A 12,367-nucleotide genomic window follows, 5' to 3' on the forward strand; every position below is an offset into this window, starting at 1 on the left:
TCTTAGACAGTTTACCTGAGAAGCTCCAGTTTTGTTTTTCTTATTGTTGTTCTCAGCCTCAGGTTTCTCTCCCTCGGAGGGCATAGCTTCCTCCTCGTTTTGATCTTCAAAAAATACATATTAAGCAACATTCACTTCTATTTTGTTACAGAAAATAATCAGAACCTTCTCACCCACCCTTGGTCCTCCATGCTCTCGCTAGTTGAAACCCTCTGTCCACCTTTCTAGTGGAAAACAAGGAGACTTAAGAAACGTGGTTTTAAACCCGACCTACAAGGGTGGGCGAGCGAACGCCCAGAAAGAAGAATTTTGATTGGTTTCTGCCACCGGAGACTGTAAAGCAGAGGGGGGGAAACCACCCAGAACACTCCCCCGTCTCCTGCCCCTAAAGCATCCACGGCTACTGAGTGGCCCAGGATGCTTTAGGGGCAGGAGAAGGGAGGTGCAGGGGAGGAGGAAATAGGAACGGGGGAGGGAGGGAGATGCACAGGAGAGAGGGCTAGGAAAGAAAGGAGCAATGGAAGAGGGAGAAAGGAGGAGGGGCAGGAGGGATAAGAAAGGGGCTCCGGAGGAATGAGGCAGGTAGGTGGGATGGCGCGGGAAGGAAGCGGAGGCCGGAGGGGGGGGGGGTACGTACTGTTCATCCCGCGTTAACGCCCGCTGAGGCGCAGCTCCAGGAAAGAAGAGAGGGGCGGAGGGCGGAGTGCTGGAGGATAGTGGCGAGAGAAGGCCGGTTGCTGCCGGAACTGGGAGGAGCACGTCGGCCTATTTTTGGACGAATGACCGCGGCTGGGGTGTGGCGTAGCTGCCTGTCTCTCCGCCCGCTGCCGGCGCTTGTCTTAGTGGGGGAGGGTGCAGAGGGCGGGGCTTGTGGAAGCCTTGGCGCGCGCGCGCGCGCGCACACGTACACACCAAGGAGGGAAGCGAAGTGAGCGGCAACTGGCCTGGAGAAAAAGGAGTCGGGGACGGAGGGCAGAGGGACGAGCGAGGGCGGCGCGAGGTGCGAGCTACCCTAACCCTGACTCGAAAGTGGGTCGGGGGGGGGGGGGTGTTTGACTGGGAGGTGGGGGTGGGTTAGGGTGGAGGGTGGGGTAATATATATGCATAATTAAACTAGAAGATGGGATTAATGAAATAATGTTATTTTAAGAGAAATTTATATTATGATTTATATATGTTTAATTAACTTAGAAGATGGGATTAATGGGCTATTGTTACTTTAAGAGAAACTTATGTTTGTTGGGAGGTGAGGGGGTATAATATGTGAATGAGTAATCTATTTTAAGATGGGGGAGGGGAGGGGGTAAAGTATTTAGTATAATATTTGAATGAGAAAAATTTTGGGGGGGTTGGGGGGAGGGGAGGGGGCATAGCATCTGTATGAGATTTACATTGTATGGTGGGGGGGTTAAAAGGGGGAACATTTGTTTGTATAAAACTTTTTCAATTAAAAAAAAAAAAAGTGGGTCAGGTTGTAGTGAGGGTCTGCGGCCTCAAAGGCTAAAAGAAGCGACCCTGAAAGGAAGGGTTCGCCCAAGCAGGCACCAAGGGGAAACAAGTCAGGCGAATTGCTGTGGTGGGGCTGGTTTCTCTTTCCCCTTCTCTTTCGGCCGCGCGCTCCCCATAGCAAAAAGGAAAGCGGAGGCGGGATTAAGAGTGCGGCGACGCCGAAGGACTTGGATCCCAGCTCGCCACTATCGCCCAAGCGCATCTGTTGCTGATTGGTAGGCCTCTGGGAAACCGAAAGAAGGTGCGAACCAACTCCACCTGTTCCTTAAAGCGTAGGAAAGAGGTGCCGCCGGAGTTGGTTCTCCCTTTTTGACCAAAGATGCGTTTAGGGTTTTTTTAAAAAAATTATTGTGATTGGCTGGAAAGGTGCACAATCCATGCCGGGATTTGTAGTTCTCAGCATAGCGCCTTCGCAACGCAGACCAGGTGTCATCAGCTTGGCTTTACAGCTCAGTTGTAGAGGTCGCTGGAAATGTTAATGCGATGTGTAAATTCGTGCTGATCTGTGATGGTTGAGTTCGCAGGGTGGACTGCCATGGGATATAGTCTTGATGGGTTTAGAAATGTCAAGATGATCTTGTGGTTTCTTATCAGAATGTCCTTGATGCTTTGAAACATCAACACCATTTCTTCCCAAACTCCACTCATTCCCTCCTGATGGAGCATTTCATCTTGTTTTAATAAGTCTCGATCTTGTCCAGTAATCCAAAAACCATATATTCAAGCCTAAAGTCACCCCCCCCCCCAAAATTCAATGTTCACAATTTTTGGATTCCATAGTTAATCAATCAGTTCCTTCCAGAACCTCCTTAAATCCCCTTTTTGCATTCAATCTTGTATCGTAGCATTCAGGGGTCTCTAATGAAGAAATCTTCCTTATTCTTATATTTAAATCTCCAATAGTCCAATAGTAGGTGCATAAAACATACGTTTGTCAGAATTTTCCAGGATTTAAGAATATGTTATACTTTCCTTTCGTCAGCAGATGGCACTCTCAGTTTAGATTGCAATGTTAAACAGTTTTAGTCAAATAAGTCAAAATATAGAAACAAAGTTAGTTTTTTAGGTAAATAAGTTCCAGTATTTTAAAAATGCCTTTCCAGAACAACGCCTGCTCAGTTTGAAAGTCCAATTTTCTGTATTTTTAACAGGTTGGGTTTTTTTTGCTTTTCTCCCCTTAATTCTTTTCTTTCAATTCTGAAGTTTTTCTCAAAGTGCTTATTAGCTGCTTTAGCAAATACTTGTGAGCCTCTCTTTTCCTGGATTTTTTTTTTTTTGCTTTTCTCCCCTTAATTCTTTTCTTTCAATTCTGAAGTTTTTCTCAAAGTGCTTATTAGCTGCTTTAGCAAATACTTGTGAGCCTCTCTTTTCCTGGATTTTTTTTTTTTTTTTTTTTGGGGTTAGGTTTTAAATAAGAAAGAATCCTCTCACCCAGTTCCAGAAACTGTTCAGTAACTCCACACCGGCACCAGTCTTAGGTGTTCCTTGGCTGCCCCAGCTTCATGGCAGCCATCTTTAGGCTGCCTCTTCTCGTTGTGGCTGAGAGGGAAAAAAACCGGGGTCCAGCAGGAGAGTTGCAGCTGCCCCTACAGGGGTTTCGGAGCCCACCAACAAGGAGAACTTGGCATGGGAGCATTGAAACCCGCTCCTCGTTTCCGATCTCATTGCGATGTCAACTGAAACAGGAAAAAAGGGTTTTTTAAAAAAAAAAGAATAATCATTGATTGTGATTGGCTGTAAAGGTCACAATCCATGCTGGATTTGTAGTTCTCAGCATAGCGCCTTCGCAACGCAGACAGTATCATCAGCTTGGTTTTACAGTACAGTTGTAGAGTTCCCTGGAAATGTCTCTGCGATGTGTACATTCGTGCTGCTCTGTAGTGATTGATTTGTTTGCAGGGTGGGCTGCCATGGGATATAGTCTTGATGGGTTTAGAAATGTCAAGAGTAGAGAAGGCTGTGGATGTTAAGTTAGTGTTTAGCAGAGAGAGGGTTGAGTCACAAAAATGCCCAAAATACTCTGAATCTGGTTTCATTCAAACTACCAAGGATAGGACTACAGTGCCCCAGTGTTAAAATCTCAAATTCAAAAAATACTGGCCCTTCTCTATCAAGCGTAAACTGCTCATTTGTACACTTCCAAAGAGGGAAATTAATAGGTGCAATATCCTTGTGATTATGGCGTAGTAAATTCACAGAGGTAGCTGTCAATCTGAGTAATAACTCTAAACCAGTGATGGCTAACCTTTTTGTCCTCGTGTGCCAAAATCATGTCTGCGTGCCCAAACCCACAATGCAATGTGCCCCTCCCCCTGCCCATGCGCACACAACCCCCCGCACATGCACACGACACCCCCCTGTGTGACTCCCACTTTGGGCCTAGCAGGTCTTCCTCAAGCCTGAAACAAAAAATGGGGCACGGGGGGGACTGCCACACATCCCCGCGCTCCCCCTGCCCCCCGCGCATGTGCATGTACCCCCCTGGTCCTCGCATGCGCAGGCGTCTTTCTCATAACGTGATTGTATCTGCATATGTGGCCACCATGCAATGTCTATCCCTTGGCTACTGAGTTCCTGTTTGGATTTTAATTCCCCTTTGTCATTCAAAATATCTTTCTTCTTACAATTTTTGCCATGTTAATAACAATAGGATGTACCAATGCCTCCATAGTGGAAAGCCAGATTGGCATTTTCAAATAGTGTTGTTCTTTTATTTTAAACCAGACTAATAACAATGCATTCCTAACATAATGTCTCTGGAAGCACCGTATTTTTCGGAGTATAAGACGCACCGGAGTATAAGAGGCACCAAGGTTTTGAAGAGGCATTTTTTTAAAAAAGTAGGTAGGTAAATAGAGGGATAGAGAGGGAGAGAAAGAGAGAGAAATACAGTAGATAGGGAGAGAGAGAGAGAGAAAATAGGTAGGTTGGTAGGTAGAGGGATAGAGAGGGAAATAGAAATACAGTAGGTAGGAAGGGAGAGAGAGAAATAGAGATAGATAGATAAATACAGTAGGTAGGAAAAGAGAGAGAGGTAGGTTGGTAGGTAGAGGGAAAGAGAGAGAGAGAGAAATACGGTACATCGGTAGGGAGAGAGAGAGAGGTAGGTAGGTAGATGTTTCCAGCTGTAATTTATCCATGTGCTGGAGAAGGAAATAGCTGACAATCTGCAGCACCTAAGACTTTATTTCTGGTGGCACAGCACTTGATCAATCTAATTCATCAATCAGTTAAAGAGCTTTCCAAAAGGAAAAAAAAAGTTTTTGCATACTGCAAACCTCCCCCAAACAGCCCGTTTTTCATGAAAACGGGCCCGTTTTTTTTTAAAGGCATGAATAGCCTTGGGGGCTTGCAGAGTGCTCCGGGGGGGGGGCAAAAACGAGCAAAAAATGGCCCGTTTTTTGTCAAAAAAAATGCATGCATAGCCTTATGGAGCCTTATAGAGTGCTGCTGGGAGCTGGGGGGGGGGGAACCACCCTTTTTTTGCTCATTTCTGCCCTCCCCAGCCCCCAGGAGCTCTCTGAAAGCCTCCATAAGGGTATGCACGGCCATTTTGGTGAAGGGGGTGGGGCTTCAGGAGGCAAAATGCTGTATTCGATGTATAAAACGCACCCAGATTTTCAGCCTCTTTTGAGGAAAAAAGGTGTGTCTTATACTCTGAAAAATACAGTAACTATGTATCTTGTTCTTCCCATGCCATAAAAAGGCATACCAACCTAGTTGAAGGTCATGACCTTCTAATGTTAGCAGTCTTGTGTGTCTCAGACTGATCCATTCTTTCATTCATGTGAGTACCGAGGCCTGGTAATGCAATTCCCAATCTGGAAGTCCAAAGCCCCCTCTTTTTTTTTGTATCCTGCACCATTTTCAAGCTTAGTCTTGCTTTTTTCCCTAGCCAAGTATATCCTGATATTAATGTCAGGGTTCCAAATAACATCCAAAATTAAATCAGAGTCCAAGGCAAAATATTGCTCAATGTTCCAATTTATTAAGAGAGTCATGTTGGCACATCTGGGAAAACCCGAATCTGAAAGCTTCCTGGTTTTCCCCACCCAGTTGAAAGTTCAAGATCTTTCCCCCACACCCACAAGTCCATCACATGGTCCATATCTTCCACTGCCATGCTGGCAGTTCGACCCATCCAGTTCCCGTCAGGTGCAGAGGTACCTAGACATAGGATGACCTTGGCAATCTAAAAGGAATTTTATTTTGGTTACATCACATCCTACTCCTTACTACCCCCCTCCCATTTCCCCACTATAGAAACAACATAGTAAATAGAAGTGTGGCAGGCCAAAGATCCCAAAAAGAACCTGGCTGCAGGCCTGACAATTATTTTATTTAGTTCTTCAAAATATTTGGATATAATATTGAATTAGACAAATGGGAAAAATTTTGGGGAACAAACTTAAAAATGACACTCTCAGTTGCATACAAGGAAAACCAGTATAAAATGTTTTATAGATGGCACCTGGCACCAACAAGGTTAGCTAAAATATCATCAAATACCTCCCCAAAATGTTGGAAATGCGAATCGATACACGGAACGTATTACCATTTATGGTGGACCTGTGAGGAGGCTAAAAAGTTTTGGAAAAAGATCAAAAATTGGCTGGAGGCAATAAGGGGAGTTAAAATAGAATGGAAACCAGAAATCATCTTATTAGGAATAATGTCTGCGAAATACAAAAAAGAAATCCAGTATTTAATACTACATATAATAACGGCGGCAAGGATTGCCTATGCCCAGAAATGGAAAAACAAACTAACTCCAAGTGAAGATGAAATAATAAGAAAGGTTATGGACTGTGCTGAAATGGACAAACTAACTAAAGAAATTCAGGGAAAAGAAGAATCAGAATTCTACCAGATATGGGATAAGTGGGCAACCTTTTTTTACAACTGAGCCAAATCTCGCCAAAACCACGATTGAAATTTACTTTGAGAGCCACATTTTTAAAACCGAAAATACATAGGATGGTACACTGTTTTTAGTTTCAATAAGTTTTTATTGAGAATATTCTGCATGCAAGTATCCACATAGGTCGGGAGGATACAAATAACACAACTAATAAAACAAAAACTTTAGAACGATATTATTTATCGATAACGTTAAATTCCGTAAAATTTGCCTTACAATGTAGAGAAAATTACATCCTGACATTGACTGACAAAGTCACAACCACTAATGTGAACATTGGCCTTGCATTTCCTTGGATAGTTTGAGTAAGTCAGGTTTGTATGTTGTTGTTTTTAATTTCATCTCTCTCTCCCACTTTCTTTCTTTTTTTCTTTTTCTTTCTCTCTCTCTCTCTCTCTGGCTCTTTGTCTCTCTCTCCCTCCCTCCCCCATCTCTGTCACTCTGTGTGTGTGTGTGTGTGTGTGTCTGTCTGTCTCTCACTCACTCTGTGTGTGTGTGTGTGTGTGTCTGTCTCTGTCTCTCCCTCTGTCTCTCTCCCCTCCCTTCCTCTCTCTCTGTCACTCTGTGTATGTGGGTGTGTCTGTCTCTCACTCATTCACTTAATCACTCACTCTGTGTGTGTCTCTCTGTCTGTCTATCTTTCTCTCCCTCCCTCCCCCTCTCTGCCTCTCTCTGTCTCTGTGTGTGTGTGTCTGTCTGTCTGTCAGTCTCTCTCTGATTCCCTCCCTCACTCCCTCTCTCTGTTCCTCTCTCTGTCTGTCTTTCTCACTCTCTCACACACACACACACACACACACTGTGGTCACCTTGTTGAGTGTTCCAATCACATTTGAAACACTCAACAACTGGCCTGCATTTATGGTATTTTGCAGCATTCTGCAGTCATAGGACCAAAATTGGTTGTCACTCGCCCGGGCTTTTGCAGAAGCTTCCCTCCGAAGCCCGAGAGGAGGGAGGGGAGCGGGCACCCGGCACACAGAAGAGCTGCATTAAAGGGTGTGAAGAGCCGCATGTGGCTCCCGAGCCGTGGGTTGCCCACCACTGGTATAGGTAGATGGAGGAAAGAAATAAGAATCAATGAAGGAATGTAACAAAACTTAAAAATAATAGTTATGGGTAAAATAAGAAAGTTAAGAATGGTGAAACCCAAATAAAACATAATCGAATGGGGGGAAAATAATAAAAATAAAAATAAAAAATTAGTTAATTCTAGGTGATAAATAAGTAGAACGTTGTAGCTGCTTATAGAATGTTTTCGTTTTTAAAATGTTTATTCGTTAACAGATAACCCATCATGACATTTATTATAATATAAATATAAATGATTCTAGACAAAAGTACTTTCAAACAAATATAGTTAAATGAGAATGTTGGTATATTGATGGTATAAAGATTTTTGATTTAAAATGTACAATTCAATTTGAATGAAATATAAAGAATGATTATAGTAACGCACAAAATTTAATTGTAACCAATCGACATGCTTTCTGGAAGATGTAATGAAGAGTGTTTTTGTGTGTGTTTTCTGTTTAATTAAAACAATAATAATAATAAAAAAAGAAGTGTGGCAGGCCAAAGATCCCAAAAAGAACCTGGCTGCAGGCCTGACAATTATTTTATTTAGTTCTTCAAAATATTTTTTCTCCAGTTTTATTGGCATTGCTTGAAATAAATATAGTAGTCTCGGCAAGATGTTCATTTTTATAGTAGCTGATAATGACAGTTGCAGGTCTTTCCATTTCTCCAGGTCTAGTTTAATTTGCCTCATCAGTTTCATATAATTATCCTCTTTAATTGTTGCACATTTTGCTGTTAGTTGTATTCCTAAGTACTTCACTTTTTAAACTGTCTGTATATTAATTCTTTCCGTCAACACTCTTTTTTGTGTATCTGTAAGATTCTTAACTAAAATCTTTGTCTTATCCCTATTTATTTTCAGTCTTGCTACTTCCCCATATTCTTCTATTTTTCTAATTAGCTTTGGTCCAGTTTCTAAAGGGTCTTCTAGTATAAAGACCAAGTCATCTGCAAATGCCTCTAGTTTGTATTTCTCTTTTTTAATTTCCATTCCTTTTATTTCTTCATTTTTCTGATTGTTCCTTGTTAACATTTCCGAAGTCAATATAAATAACAGTGGGGACAGTGGTCATCCCTGTCTAGTGTCTTTCTTGATATCAAAGTTCTCTGTCATATCTCCATTTACTATCACCTTGGCTGATTGTTTACAGCAGCGATGGCGAACCTTTTTTGGCTCGCGTGCCACAAGTGGGGGGAGCGCAGGGGGGTCGTGTGCGGGCGTGCCGCACCCATAATGTAACGCACGATGTCCCCCAGTGCGCATGCGCGCACAACGCACGACGTCCCCCATTTTTACATGCTTTTTCCACCCTCCCCAGGCTCCAGAGGCTTTATAGGAGCCTGGGGAGGGCGAAAAGAGCCTCCCCGCCCCCCCCCCCCCCCGGAGGCCCTCCGGAGGCTTCAGGGACCGTCCGGAGGTTTCCCTGAAGCCTTCAGAACGCTTAAAACCACCCTCCGAGCACCACTTCCGGTTTGCTCGGAGGGTGGTTTTAAGCACTCCGAAGGCATCAGGGAAGCCTCCGGATGGTCCTTGAAGCCTCGGGGGGGCGGGGGGGGCTCTTTTCGCCCTCCCCAGGTTCCTATAAAGTCTCTGGAGCCTGGGGAAGGCGAAAAATAGCTTTTAAAAAAGTGAACTCAGCTGGCCAGCGCGCGCATACGCACTGGCCAGCTGACAGGGCAGCACCTCGCGTGCCCTGACAAATGGCTCCGCGTGCCACTTGTGGCACTCGTGCCATAGGTTCGCCATCACTGGTTTACAGTATATTGCTTTAATGATATTGAAAAATCTCTCCCCCAAGTCCATATATTTTAGTTGTAATAACATGAATTGCCAATTAACATTATCAAATGCTTTCTGTGCATCTAAAAACATCAGCACCATTTGTTTTCCGGGGTGTATTTTGTAATACTCCAATGTATTTAGGATCATTCTCATGTTATTTTTGATCTGTCTCTGGCAAAAATCCATTCTGATCTGTTTCAGTTTCAGTTTATTAAATTTATAAACCGCCCCCTCTCCCCGAAGGGACTCGGGGCGGTGTACAGACAAAAATAAAATATACAATAGACAACAAAAATACAAAACCCCAGACAAAACAAATTAAGCACACAGTCTGTACAATAGCCATGAACTAACTGATAATTAAAACCAATTAAAACCAATTAAAATACCCCAGAATTTAAAATTTTAAAATACCGGCCAGGAAGGTCAACGGACCTTGCGTTGCACAACATCAGATGTATAAATTCATTCAAATATTTTTTTAATCTCTCACTGGAGAGATCAACATCACTGGACTTAATACCTCTTCTAGTTGTTTATAAAATTCTGCCAGTAGCCCATTGGGCCCTGGTGTTTTATTATTTTTTGTCTCTTAATTGCTTCTGTCAGTTCCTTCATGGTTATCCGTTCATTCAACGTATCCTTAACTGTATCAGGTACCTTACGGAGGTCAGATTGCTCCAAATATTGTTCTATTTTATTTTCCATGATTTCCTCTTTATACAATTTCTCATAGTACTCTTTTATGATAGTTTTTTCTCCTCCTACTGATAATGAAGAATCCCTTTCTCATCGATTAGTCAATGTATCAATTTTTCCCCTCTTCTTTTTTTCAATTTGTATGCCAACCATCTTCCAGGCTTATTCGCATTTTCAAAAAAGTTTTGTTTTGCACTTCTAATTTTTTGTGCCAATTCTTCTTTTTCCAATAAATTCATTTTATGTTTTATTAAGTCTATTTGATTTTTCAATTCCACGTTTTGTGGTTCTCCAGTCTTTTGTGGTGGTCCTCTAATATTTTCTTGTTTTGTTTATTCTTATTATTTTTCTTTCCCATGTATGATATAGCTAATCCCTGGATATATGCTTTAACAGTATCCCATACAATTTGCAGGGAGGTCTCTTCCTTCCTGTTCTCTTTAAAGAAAAAGTCCCGTTATTTTTCCATCTTTTGTATAAATTCTTTTTCTTGAAGTATTGCTTGACTTAACGTCCATCTACCATTTTCTTTTTTGTCCTTTCCATAGAAGTTTCATTGAATTGTGATCTGCCTATACATTAGTGTCTATTTCTATCTCTTGCACACTTGCTTTCACATGTCATCCATACCATATCTATTCTGGACCAGGATTTATGAATTTTTATTTTCTTTTTTTAAATTATTTTTTAATTTTTTTAAAACACAAATAATACAAACAGTACATATACAATTGAATACAAAAAGAAAGAAAGACAAAAGGAAAAGGAAATATAACACATATTACAGTAGCTGGGTTTTCCTGTCAGAGAAAGAGCGAGCGAGCTGTTGGCTTTGTCTGACTTGGAGAGATTATTTTGTATTCTTTCGCACCTCTTTCCTCCCAGCGCTCACTTTGTTTCCCTTTCCCAGTGCTGGAGGAAGCTCCCATGGAACAACCAGTGTCTCTGCGCTCAGGGCACAGCAGCAGCAGCAGGAGCAGACAGAACTGAGGGGGGTCGGGGGGAGAGACAGGGAGCGACTGTGTCCGGGTGGTGTTTTATTGTTCGTGTGTTCCAGTGGGTGGGTGGGTGTGAGTTGCTCTGCGCGCACACAAGAAAACCACCACTGCTGCCTACCCTTCTCCCACCACCAGCTCTGGGTTCTTATGTTGGATGTAGCTGCCTAGGAAGAGATGCCTCTTGGGTGTCTCTTCCCAGGCAGCTCTTTCTTCCCAATGATGTGAATCAGCTTCACAGCGATCTTCGCACAAACTGAGATCGAAAAGAAACTATTTTTATATAGTTTTTCTTCTCTCTCTCTCTCTCTCTCCCTCCCTCTCTCTCTTTCACCCACCTGCCTCCTGCTGCTTTTCCTCCCACTCCTACCCTGCATTGCCTGGTCACAAGGGCTACAGAGCCAGGGCCTTAGGCTGATGTTATGCAATGCGAGGTCCGCTGTTAACAAGGCCCCCCTCATTAATGACCTGATTTTGGAGGGGGAGCCGGACCTCGCAGGAATAACAGAGACCTGGTTGGGCCACGAGGGAGGTGTACCCCTCGTGGACATGTGCCCACCAGGTTATCGAGCATTCCACCAGCCACGGGCCCAGGGTAGGGGCGGTGGGGTAGCGGTAATTATCTGGGAAGACCTGGAGCCGAGAGAGTTCACTGTGCCACAGACATCCGGGTGTGAATCCCTTGTCGTGAGATGGGGCCCAGGGAGACAGTTGGGCCTGCTGATTGTATACCTGGCTCCTCGCTATACATCAGCAGCCCTGCCTGAGCTCCTCGAGCTGATCGCAACGATGGCAGTTGAGACCCCCAAACTTTTGGTCATGGGGGACTTCAACTTGCCATCGGTGGGAGAAGCATCTGAGGTGGTTCAGGAGTTCATGGCTTCCATGACAGCCATGGACCTGACTCAGTTAATTCAGGGTCCCACACACGAGGGAGGCCACACACTGGATCTTGTTTTTGTCTCTGACCAGTGGACGAGTGATCTGGGAATAGGGGACATAGCTATTACTCCCCTGTCATGGTCAGACCACTCACTTCTCCGACTTGACTTCCCTGGTGCTACCCCCCGCCGCGGGGAGGCAGAACCGGAATGTCCTAGATGGTTCCGCCCCAGGCGCCTGATGGAACCGGAAAGGTTCCAGACGGAGCTTGGGCCACCTCCTGTAGACCTGACCCGCCCCCGGATAGAGGACCTAGTAGCCGCCTGGAATAATGCGGCTGCCGAGGCCTTAGACCGGGTGGCGCCTTTGCGGCCTCTCCTGCGGCAACGAACCACCCTGGCCCCTTGGTTCACCGAGGAGCTAAGGGTGATGAAACACCACAAGAGACGCCTAGAGAGCCGATGGAGATCCTCCCGTTCTGAACTTGACCGAACACAGGTA

The 12,367-nt window shown here is 44.0% G+C and overlaps 1 protein-coding gene and 1 long non-coding RNA gene across 5 annotated transcripts in view; one reads left to right on the forward strand and one right to left on the reverse strand.

Annotated features, from left to right (window-relative positions):
- LOC309400334 (transcription factor Sp4-like) overlaps window positions 1–775 on the reverse strand; it is a 126,635-nt gene extending 125,860 nt beyond the window's left edge. The window contains exons 1-2 of one of the 4 annotated variants that reach the window (XM_081968755.1): window positions 638–771; window positions 16–104 (exon numbers count right to left, since the gene is read on the reverse strand). In XM_081968755.1, the coding sequence (XP_081824881.1) occupies window positions 16–104; window positions 638–644 (96 nt within the window). In that variant the 5' untranslated portion in view covers window positions 645–771. Of the gene's footprint in view, window positions 1–15; window positions 105–637 lie in introns of all 4 variants that reach the window. The other 3 variants (XM_081968757.1, XM_081968754.1, XM_081968756.1) reach the window with 3 other exon arrangements.
- Window positions 776–907: 132 nt separating this feature from the next.
- The window catches only part of LOC309400336, a 67,311-nt gene continuing 55,851 nt past the window's right edge, over window positions 908–12,367 (forward strand). Inside the window, exon 1 of the long non-coding RNA XR_014176640.1 lies at window positions 908–1,000. This is a non-coding gene — a long non-coding RNA (uncharacterized lncRNA). The remainder of the gene's footprint in view (window positions 1,001–12,367) is intronic.

The sequence above is a fragment of the Natrix helvetica genome (genome assembly GCF_964273705.1).
Source record: "Natrix helvetica genome assembly, chromosome: W".
Lineage (NCBI taxonomy): Eukaryota > Metazoa > Chordata > Lepidosauria > Squamata > Natricidae > Natrix > Natrix helvetica.